General features: G+C 44.1%; 1 protein-coding gene across 1 annotated transcript in view; it reads left to right on the forward strand.

Annotated features, from left to right (window-relative positions):
- Positions 1–3,222: 3,222 nt before the first annotated feature.
- Positions 3,223–12,069, forward strand: part of adgrg6 (adhesion G protein-coupled receptor G6) — a 96,319-nt gene continuing 87,472 nt past the window's right edge. The window contains exons 1-2 of the mRNA XM_085373299.1: positions 3,223–3,422; positions 11,149–11,249. Coding sequence (XP_085229425.1) covers positions 3,421–3,422; positions 11,149–11,249 — 103 coding nt within the window. The 5' untranslated portion in view covers positions 3,223–3,420. The remainder of the gene's footprint in view (positions 3,423–11,148; positions 11,250–12,069) is intronic.

The following is a 12,069-nucleotide window of genomic DNA, read 5'->3' on the forward strand; positions in this document are numbered from 1 at the left end:
TGGGAAGCTCACTGTTGGTACTTGGCACTGGAGTGTCCTCATGAATGTGATAGGTGATAGGACAAAGGCTTTCCATTAGGCCTCCTGTCCTAATTTCAGCAGTGGGTGACCAAAACGAAAGTGATGAGGAAGTGAGTCAGCCACCCACAACAAGGAGAAAGAGGAAAAGACACAGGGATGATGAGCTGCTAGACCTCATCAGAAAGGACATGAGGCAGCAAAGAGAGGCTGAGGAGAGGAGAGCGCAAGAGAGCAGGGAAAGGATGGACAGACTGTTTTCAATTCTTGAAAGATTCGTTCCAAAATGAGTTATGCATGAAGAAATGTATTTATTTGAATATATTCGTTATGTTGTTATATGTGTTGCATTAGTTTAACTTTTGTGTTATCAATAATTTGATTAAAACAAACAGTAATTGTCACTGAACTCATTTTATTTGCAGGTATTTTTAACATGTATGAACATAACATGAAATTTCAAATGGATATGTATTTAATGAGAATAAAGTAAATAACAATAAAACAAGAACATTTATAATACATCAACAAAAATCAGGCCTGGGATCCTCCCAGTTAAAACAAACAAACAAAAAAAAAAACGTCCAGGACTGGGACACTCAGGTTAATCCTGCGGTACAAGGGTCTGGTAGGTAAAGGAAAGGGTGGAGAACAATTTCATTCAGGTGTGTTGACCCAGGGTGATATCTAAAACCTGCAGGACACTGACCCTTGAGGCCTGGAGTTCCCCACCCCTGCTTTAAGCAGACGCTGTTTTGATTTCTGTTTCAAACGGTCTGATTTACCCACAGCTGCTCCAGAACCTGAATCACCGGCTTCTTTATAACAGGAAGAGTTCCTCTATGTCAACATAAACCTGCCTTAGCCGCTTCCTCTAAGATTTATTAGAGAGGCCTCCTGTATGTTAGATCACTAAAGCTGGAGGACCGATTGTTTTACTTTACTTACTCCACGAATAAAGATTGTCACTGGAAGAGAAGAGTGAGTTTTGTTTTAGACGGGGAGACAGGGTGAGAGATGAAAGTACGCTTTAATCATCAGACATAAATGCACTTCTCTATCAAACTAATCATCATTCTGATAAAACACTGAGTCACTGAGTTTTTTCTTTAATGGTAAAAATTGAAGGTGAAGTTCCTCAAACCTGAAAAGTCTTAAATGCCGAGATCGTTATTGTTTCAGCATGTTGTTGATTATTATGAAGATTCGGAAAGAATCAGACCTGTGATCAGTGCATCCTCCTCATTCCTTGTTCATATGTCTTCATCTGCTTTTTTAAATCTCTCTGTATTGAAGCATTGCTGCTTCTATATTTGGAAGACAAACAGACTGAAGCCTGAAAGACTCGTTTTTAACTTTTCATGCCGATTCCAGTCACTGTACTTCTTGTTCTGTCCTCTGTCATAAAAGTGCTTTTATTCTTCTGGTGGATCTGCCAGGAACAAACTGTTTCCTTTTTATTAATATTATATAAGCCTGCTCCTTTTTCACTGTTTTTTCTCTCTGTCTCTTTGCTCTCAGAAAACTTTCTTACTTCATTAAACGGCAGCATGAGTTTGTGAGCCCGAAGCTGATGTTTTCATAAGAGGGCCCCACTTTGAAAGCTGTGAGTCGCTGTTGTAGATATTTGTCGACGTGAGACCTCCAGGACTGAAACGTAAAGCCAGTAGCGCCAGATGGGTGTGCTGCAGTTCCTCTAATGTCCACCTGAGGCGCCCTCCAGACTCCCAGCTTCATGGCAGAAATATCTGAGAACATTTTTTTTTTAAACTCACCTGTTTTGATCCTGTTAAAGCTTTACATTTGGGCCTGACAGGTGTTTGTGCCTTTTACACCTTCAGCTTCCGCCGACCTTTGGAACAAAGTCTAGTACCAACACAGGTAAAGTGTACGCTTGTGCAGCAGGAACTACAGCATGAAAACGTTTTACCAGAGCTAAAGACCACTGAGACTCAAACTGTGTGAAAAATCTGTGGTATGAACTCGAGTTCGGAGCACGTTTAAGAGAACATTTTAGAAAGAGTGGGCAGAGCAGATGGAGTTCTTTGACTCATGTGGGTCCAGTTTGGTTCAGTGAGGATGCAGCTGGGAGCAGGACAGGGCGGTTACCTGCTGCTGCGTCAGGCGTCATCATGTCTGTGCGCCGACTCCATCAGACGCGTTTCCTGGCCCTCAGGGATCTCCTCCCTCAGGAGTTTTTCCAGCAGAATGCAAATCCGTGCAGCTCCCGAACTTCTTATCAGGCAGGAAGTTCGTCTTGATTGACATTTAGAGGCAAATGAGATGCAGCGTGCAGCTCTTTGTTTCCACTCATCTGCACGCGCTCCTTGTCCTCCCTTGACCAAGAACATTCTGACCACTGAAGGGCGAGTAATCACAATGCATGCTGGTAATGAGCAGCATTTATCTGCAAGTCATTAACGAATAAGTGAAAATGCAGAAATGAACGCTGTGTCGTCTGCTTGCTCAGTTCGCCCTCTGTGATCTCATATGGACCCAAGAGCAAAAAAAAAAAACTATGCGCCTGGCTGTTTGGAGCACAAACTCTAACCTCATCACCGAAACATTGGTTTAAAATGAGCGGTCAGCTCTGAAATTGATGCGTGGCTGGAAATGACATCAAGCAGAATTAAAATACTTTAAAAGTTGTCAGGAACAAAGAAATAGATGGAACTGAGCTAGCCAACACTGAGGGAACATCTACACACACACAGCCCTGAAGCTCACAGGCAGGATGAGGCTCCTGTTACCATGGCACTGATGATCAGCTGAGTCTCAGGGGTCAGAGGTCACCTGTTTGTGTAACAGACAGATTTCTTATTTTTATTTTCTCATGTTGTTGTCATGTGTGAACCACCTGTGGATGACGCGCGCGCGCAGTGTGTTTGTCACAATAAAAGCCTGATGGTCTCCTCTGTACTTTATTTTCCAGTATCTGCTCCAGCAGGTGAGACCTGCGGGTGGGGCCGTGCTCAGTGTGACAGCTGATTGTTCTGTTTGTTCTGTCAGACAGCTTTTATTTTGATGGTTTGGGCGGAAGATTAATCGTATAAATTCCAGCCCGTGCTTGTGTTTTTCCTCAGCTGAAACGTCTTCGCGCTCCTTCGCCGGGCAGTCCGGGTCAGGAAAGCGAGTCACCCCTCGCTCTCCCCGCCTCTCTCTCTGCATCGCCCTCCCTCTCACTCTCTAAACTTTGGAGACTTTTGCGCGTCCTGGGCGCATTCTGGATTTGCTGATTTGGAGTCTGAAAACTTTCAGCGCGAGAAAAAACTGGAAAGCAGAGAAAGAAAAAGGGAAAGAGGAAAAAAGGGAGAAAAGAAAGAGGAGGAAAGAAGACCTTCCCTCGGACACCGGACAGGGAGAATGATCCTGCGGGGGGACCAGCTGCCGCTCCAGTGAAACATGTAAGTCACAAAGTGTGAGGCTGTTTCAGCTGCAGACTCGTGTAGGATGGGTTTGCTGTCTGGTGTTTGCTCTGAAAGCTTCTCAGAGACTCACTTTGAGTGTTTCTGTGTTTTTGCCTCCCGGTTGTGAGACATCCACAGAGTGGATCCACAGCAGCCTCCGTGGAGAGGCTCCTGGTTAGCTGAGTCTTCAGCTCTGATGGACGCGCCGTTAATGAGGAAAATCATGTGTGCTTTTCTTTGAGCTGAGTTCTCCTGTGGAAAATGAGCAGATCTGTTTCCATGATGCTGCTGACTGCAGATGTGTGCACATGTTTATGGTGATAGAGACGGAGTGCGCGCGGGAGCGGGTCAGTGTGTGTAGAAAGCGCACAGACTCCTCTGGGTTCTTTTCTTTTTTCTTTTGTCTGAAACCCTGAGATCAGACTACACAGGCCTAATATATCAGACCTCTCCAGGTCTAGCACGTAACTTGAGTCCTGTGAGGAACAAGACGTGATGTTTGAAACATGTAAAAACTCTGCGAGCACAGCTGGGACAGTCCCGGGTTTAAACCTTGGCTTAAACAGTTAAAACACCTCGATTATACTTCAACTAGTTCAATTCTTAGATCGATCATTATAAACTGGACTAAGATCTTGTTTAGGAATCAGAAAATCTCGGACTGTGAACAGAGTCCCATGGAAAAGTGTAGAAACGTGACTGGAACCAAAACGGAAACTTTGTTTTTCTTTAATAAAACTGCTTTTAAATTACCACAGTTTATAAAAGATTAGTCTGTGAAGAGTCTTTGATTACTTTGTGGACTTTTTTGTGTTATGTAGAGTGAAATAAGCACCCGTGCTTCATATGTGCAGGTGTGCGTGTGAGTCTGACAGCGCACACGTTATGAAAGCAAAACGCACCAAAAGACCCTGGAGGCACCGTGTAGAAAGTTTCTGTTTGCCGGCTCAGTCAGTGAAGTAGTTTGTTTTTCAGATGATGCTGTCTGTCCATGCAGCTTATCCCAGCTATGATACGGTGAGTCGGGGTACACCTGGACAGGTCACCAGTCTGTGGCAGGGCTAACGCAGAGAGACCCGAGGGGCATTTACAGTCAGTGGGTATCCCAACCCCACAGAAAGGCCCCGGGCTGGATTTGAACCCAGAGAGACGAGCATGGTGACCGCTGCACCAGCATGCTGTTGGTGTGGGTCATGTTTGTGTGTCACAGCATGACAGGAGCTGTGGAGGCTTTGTGCCTTAGTAACGTGTTTCATTGTGAAGATGGGACGGCGGTGACTCCAGAACCAATCAGTGATGTTCGAGGAAATGAAAGATGCATCCTCACAGGTCCTCAGAGCCTCCGCAGTCCCCTGCAGGGAGAGGATTCCTCTTTATCGAGTTCTGACTTTATCAAAGAGCGTCTTGTTTAGGGTCTTGTTTACTGCCAGGTGTTACGCAACCTGCGAAGGCGATACGGCCAAAAACACACCAAGGGTCCCAGAAGGTGAAGCGCCGAACAGGCCGCCTTTAAACGGAGGCGCGAGGTGACGTCAAATGACATTCTGATGACGGGAAGTGTGTGTCTGTGTGTGAGGTGAAGTTACCAATCCTCCAGGTGTACTGAGGAGCCCTGATACATGTACATATTAAAATGAAAGTTATGTTCAAACAGAATGAAATCCAGACGGCGGCGATAAGCGAGAACGAGCTCGCGGTCAGGCGTAGCAGAGAGGAATGTGCTTTAATTAAGCTAAAGGGGAAGATCTGATCTCTCCACCTGCACCGTGAGTCTGAGCCTGGTGACATTTGGTAGGATAAGAAAGAGGCGCTCGCCTCGTTTCCCCTTTTCGTCGTGAAACGGGCGCACAAACTTTTACAAACTAAGCATTGTGATTTATATAATAAAAGTGAAAATGAGTGAGTGGAACAGTAAAGTCACAGGGAAGGTGTTTAACGAGGTCCCAGGTGAGACTGGGAGGCTTGTTTTCCGACAGACTTCTTTGTGCAGGAAGAGGTGTCGCCCCCTGCTGGTCACGAGAAAGAATACAGGTTTAAGTCGCTTCCTTTTTTAAACCCTAGAAACTGCTATATGCACACATGCATTAAAAAACAGGAAAAAATAAATCCCTGTGATGAGTACTTGTGTCAGTGGACCGAGTCAAAGACGGATTCGGCACTGAAGGCTAATTTCATTTAAAATGTTATGCTGGTGCCTAATAAATCATAATGAGCTGTTTACACCGAGTTATGAAGATGAGCTCATCATGTGTGAAATTCATTTGGACATCTTAAAACTCTTCCACTTCCAAAAACATGTTTTTATGCCTTCCAGTAATTAACAACAGTCATAATGTCAAAAAAGGGCTCCATGCTGTGAATGAGCAGCGTAGGTTTTTTTTAGCTGTCCACACTAAGTGCTGTGATTGTGCTTAAAATACAACAGCAGAATCAGTCACCAGCATGGAGCCCCCTGAGGATCAGCACCGAGCTGACAGATCTTTGGAACATTTAGTGTGCTTTAGGCCCTATTTTTGGTTTTGCAGCACATTTCCATTGCATCTGTACGTGTTTGCATAAAGCAGAGAGACATCACTGCAGTGCAGCTGATCAAACAGCGCAGCTTCCAGGAGCGAGCAGAGACCAAAGCGGAGCTAAAAGCAAAGGGAATATCAGACACGCCATGTTGTTGTCCGTTTACTAAAAATCTCATGATGATTTTGAATATCAGTGACCTCAAGGTCAGAGGTCAAGTTTTCTGAATATCCTATGAATGCCATTATTAAAGAGTGAAGCATATTGGTTGAATATGATGGAAACTACACAAAGAAAATGAAGCAGTAAATTCTGAGAGTTAAGAGCTACCCATTTTTGTTGTAAATAAAATAAATAAATAAATATGTCATCGCTGGATTAAAAACTGCTAAACATGTCACCCTGGTCACCCCGTGGTTCCTTCACAGGTATCGTCCACCTGTTGTTGTCACACTTGTGTTGCACAGCCTGAATTGTGTGTCCTCTGGTCCGTGCTGCTGTTGGTGCGTTTAGCTTCGCCTCTGCCGTCTTCACAGCAGACAAAGAGCGTCTGTGTCAGAAATAACGGCTCCACATTGGAGGGCATTGTTTCCGGTCAGCGCGTTGCATCTGCGCTTGCGGGCAGCGCTGATGTTTTCGGCAGCTCTTCCTTTTCACAGTCATCTCTGCTGTGGTCATTTCCCTTTTGCTTCAGGCTAAAATTTCAGCCAATTGGAGTTCAAAATATGCAAAGCGTCATCACTCAGAGGCGTCATGCTCTTGTTCTGCTGGAGGACTGCGTTTAAGTGCGTCTCAGTGTGCGTCGTCCTCTCCATGCAGGCTGGTCAGACGGACACAACAATGGGCCATAAATCAAGCGTCAGGCAGCTCTAGCTGATCTTCTGTACACATGTTTGAGGAGGGCAGTTAGAGCAGTTTCTCACAATAAATTAGATTTACAACCGTGTGCGTGACAAGAACTTGGCTGCAGTGTTGAAAGGACAGGTTCCTGTGTGGGCTTCAGACCTCCACCAAGTTTGAAGAATTGTTAATATTGGGATACTGCAGCGAGACGAGTGCTGCTATGGAGATTTAATCCTGAATGACTTTGTTCTCCACCCCCAAAGCCGACAGAATAGAAAACAAGTGCGCCTGTTTAACAGACTGATTACACATGCACGACACAGAAATCTGAGCGCCACGCCAACGCAGAAGAATAAAGAGCACAAATATCTTAGATTAACATCTCTAGAATATAATACACTCATCTACAGAGTCAAACAGTTTGTCCCTGTTTACCTTCTCTTACTTCATAAGAGAATCCATACTTCTTTCTCTGACTTACAGAAAGGTCTTCACACAGATCCAGACTTTGTCTTACATGATGTCTGAAAGGTGTTTGGGTCTCAGAGGAGTGTTTTTAAGGACTGCATACCCCACCCTCTACCGCCTTGCTCGCTGACCTCGCTCTTCTTGTCATTCACTCCCATTTCCACAGCGGAGATGGAGCTGGGAGGAGGAGGACCGAGAAAACAAGACGCATGACTTGACAAAGAGGCGAGTTTTCTTTAATGTCAGGAGCTGCATGAATTTGCAGCACTGGACACAACAAAGCTGAACAATGAAATTAAAATCGAGCTCTGTTCTCTCTGCTCTAAATATTTATGATGCAGGAACTGTTCCCAGTAGTAGGACGGCCAAGTTTGCATCAAATGATGAAAAAAATTCTAATTAAAAGTTCCCAGAGACCGAAATGTTTCTGCTCGTCTTTTTGCTTTCTCTACCTTGTACAATTTTCATTTCTTCCTAGTGTGTTGAATAATTCACTGGTTTGATCTGCGGAGACAGAGGAAGTGTGCAGCTGCCATGTAAAGTTGTTCAAACACACCGCTGAGGCCATCTGCTGCCTCGCACATAGAGACGTGACTTTGTTTCAGCATGAGGACTTAGCAGTTTAAGCTCAGACAGGGTGACGACGAGAAAACTTTGCTGCGTTAAACCGTTGAATATTCACTGAATGTGTAGCTTCGGCAAAGTCCACAGCTCAGGTCCACATTATTCTGGACCTTTGGAAACATCAACGGCCAAATTTGTCGTGAGAAAAAATTTGTCTTTGGTTGTGCACAGACAGACGAGGAAACTTTGAAGTAGCTGGGATCAACCATGTGATCGAGGCTTTTCACAGCGTACTCTTTCTGGATTCGCACAGGGATGGATATCAATACCAAAGTCCTAATCAGTTCAGTCACAGAGTGAATGAAGTGCCGTGCAGGCTTCATATATTTCTGATCATCAAGCTGTTCTAGAGACCATGCTAGGTTTGCTAGCCACATGTTGGTCTTCGCCAAAATGACCACACAGTACAAAGTGTGTGTGCCATTATCATTAAATATGCTAACCTTCTTCACTTCTACCTCCTGGATCGGTGCAGATGTGGCAGTACTGCCTGAGTGAAGTTCAGGAGGATGCTGGCTACATGTGCCGTCATGGCAAGCATATATAGGAGTGCGGTGGGTGTATCTTGGGCGGCTTTGGCCTCTTCAAGGAATTCACCAATCACTGGCAGATACATGCAGTATCAATAGAAACACAAGGACTCGCTCCCACACAGCTCTGGTCTTAACATCATGGAGTTGGTAGGAAAACACAAGGACCTGGGGGCCATACCTTTCTTAAGTGTTTTTGATAAATATGAGCCACAAAAAGATCCCAGCAGTCCCAGCCGTTAAGTGTCCAATGGGTTAATGAACAGCTGAGAGAACAACCTGAAGGCTGTTGTGGAGATGCCGTGGTTTCTTCTGAAACTTAAAGACATTCGGAATTTTTAAGCTGTGAACAACTTTTCTCGGTCTTCGGGTCATTTTTGCTGTGATTCATAGTTTAGTATTACGTGATCTTATAACTCAGTAACCATGAAAGAGGAGCCGAGTTTATGCTCTTGCTCAGTTTTTAGCACAGCTGTCACTTCTCTGCATTTTACAGTCTCCTGACAACAGAGACAACAAAATACAATCAAATCAACTCAGCCAGAGTCATGAGGGACCGTCCGAGACACCGAAAACAACCTTTAGATTCACTTCACTGCGTTAAGCACATAGTGCACAGATGATGTCACTTCCTTCCTTGAAACCGCTGTAATTTCATGTTTTCTGTCATCTGCCACTTGGCCCTCTGTCTGCTGAGCCCAGGTGCATTAAAAGTTATTCAAGTTATTCAAAAAAACAGCAGTAGGATATTTTGGTAGATCGTAAACAAAAATAAACAAATAAATACATATTAATATACATATTAATAATGAGAGTAGTTAATTATCAGCCTTCTTAATAATTAATAATAATTGATTAAGTGAGGAATTATCCAGAGAAACTTCATTAGCAGTGATTCAAGCAAACCTGGAGTTGGATATGTGGAAGGAGCAGATTATAAGATCCTGCTTTTAATAAGCAGACTGTCTGTGTGATGCTGCGGGTATTTATTACTATTTATAATTTATACACAGGCGACAAACAAAACCTCCACAAACCCACTGTGTGTGTCTGTGGAAAATAACTGGAAAGGACTTTGGTAGAAAACCTTTGTGACTGTGGTTTCAGCATCCTGCACTGCTGTGTGTGTATACATGTGTGTGTGTGTACGTGTGTGTGTGTTACCAACAGCGATTATGGGGATCAAAATCCTGGTTTGAAGGCATTTTTGAGACTCAAAATGTGGTTTCAGTGGCAGGGTTACAGTTTGGTTAGGGTTAGGCATTCATTTTTCATGGTTAGGATTAGGGTAAGGGGCTAGGGAAAGCGTTATGTCAATTAGATACCCCCGCCCGATGTGTGTGTGTGTGTGTGTGTGTGAGTACTGTAAACATTCGTTTCAACTGCAGGAAGAGACTAAATCAGGAAGAGACGAGCTGGGTCTCCACATCGCTGTTCCTCCCAGAGGCCTTTGAGATTTGGATCACTGGATGGTTAACCCTGATAAAGTATAGATGACAGCCTCGCTCGACCTTTTGGTTTCATCTGTGCTGAGATAAAAGTGTCCCGACCTCACAGCCGTCAGGAAAATAAGAGGTGTCAGATGGCTGACAGTGGATGTGTGTGTTTGTGTGTGTGTGATAGATTGGCAGGATCCAGCTGATGGGTGAATAAAACATGAAACAAAGGTGTGCTGACGCTGTGCCTGGAACATCTTCCTGAATGTGGCTGACTAGTTTGGATCCCTGTGTGGGACTGAAATACTCCCAAACGGACACATTCAGATGTGTTATTGGACTTTTTTTTAATTTGGAGACTTTCCACAGTTTTTCATTAAGTTGCAAATCAAGTGACTCTTTGATTATATTAAATTTGATTTTGAATAATGTTATGCTGCAAAGAATGCCACAGAGAGCAAGCCTAGAGTATGGGTACCTGACTGAAGATATGTAATATAAACAGTTTAACCCACTGATGTCGGCTTTATTTAAACATTTCCTTGAAGGATAGAAGTCAGTCCTGTTGGGATAACTACCTTCAGTCTTCTCATGAACTCTCACTCCTCTATAACACCTCCGACCCGTTGGGGCGTGGACGTCAGCTGATGCTTTTGTTCTGTGTGTTGTCGATGGGGTCTCCATAGGTCGGGCTTGTTCCTGTGCCCTCTGTGACCCTTAATAGGTCCTGAGCCATTGTTGCGGAAAACTTAATGAATGAACTGAGATAAGATTTGAATTTGCTTTAAAGCTGCTTCACTTTGCTGAAGTGAAACTCTTTGATACAACAAGTCCTCTCATTAGCTTCTCTCTGCATTGGAGCAGTTTGATTGGTTCCCCGGGGGTGTGATTGTCTGACACGCAAACACATGTGATCTGCAGTCACTCGTTTATTCACAGGTCTCTCGTCAGTTTCAGGGCTGCAGGACACATTTGAATGTGACTGGTGAGAAGCATTTGAAGCTCCTTTTTTGTCATGAAATTATCCATAGTTATGTTGAATTAGGAATTACTGAGACACAGTAAATCTGCATCAGGTCAAGTTGCACTCCACCCACTCTAGAGCGAAGTGGAAGGCTCTTTGTTCCCGCTGATGCTTTTCTGTTGCTCGGACTGAAAAATGACAGCAAATAAGTTGAAAATGGTTCAGAGAGCAAATGAATCATAAAATGTGGAGTTTTCATCCAAGAAAAACAGGATTCATGTTCAGAATATGAAAAAGTCGGAATGCACTATGCTGAAAATTTCCTTCTTCGTCTGCTTTTCCAGGGAGACCTTTAGAGGTGAAGGCGGAGGAGGAAGAGGAGGAAGGTGGAGACTTCGTCACGTTGTCCCGGTGGTTCTGCTGTGGATGACCCTGCACAGACACGGTAGGACTCGATGGTTTTAACTCTGCCTGAATGGGAAAATCCAGGACAAATAGATCTTACTTTTATTTATTCACTGAAGCAGGAAAGCCGTGCTGCCCTCACAGCTGTCACACTGACAGGAAAAAAAAATCACACATATTCTAATAAATAAACCTTCAACCCCTAAACCGCGAGCAGGAATAAAACCGTAATCATCTGAATACTGAAGACACTCCAACTGCAGTGTGTGTTCAGGCAGTAGTTGGAGTTACTGGGTTACTTCCTGATGACATGTTTTTAGTGATGTTTGCTGTGTTATTGGGCAGCGTGGATATTTTGAAGAGTTCACCACTGCAGCCACAGCAGCACCCACATGGAGAACATGACAAATACGTTCACTCGCACTTTAAAACACAAGGAAAACGCCTGCAGGTCACCTCTGCAGGAGAGGCTCAGGAACAGGCATCAGTGTTCTCAGTTACAGAGCGATGCCGTCTGATGACAAAACACGAAACCATTATGAAAATTGAATTTATTTGTTTGTGTATGTGAATGCAAACATCACCTCTTTGAGTTACGGTCAGCTCGACTTTGGAGCTAACATACGAGGAAGTGTAAAAATCATCGGGTCCATCTGAGAGTTGAGCTGCAGTCCTTGGTGCGAGGGGCAAAACGACCCAGAAGGCTGTATTTTTCTTTTTACTATTTGAAAGTAGAAAACCTCACAGCGTGAACACAGATACAATATATAAAACTTCATGCTTGTGTCAACCTGGGAAAAGAAAGAAAAAGGTAGGGGGAAGGATTAGATCCAGGATTTTGATAAACACAGAGCTAGTGC

The sequence above is a fragment of the Diplotaxodon limnothrissa genome, linkage group LG15 (assembly GCF_057381915.1).
Source record: "Diplotaxodon limnothrissa isolate DT_005_m linkage group LG15, D_limnothrissa_male_GT1.1, whole genome shotgun sequence".
Classification (NCBI taxonomy): domain Eukaryota; kingdom Metazoa; phylum Chordata; class Actinopteri; order Cichliformes; family Cichlidae; genus Diplotaxodon; species Diplotaxodon limnothrissa.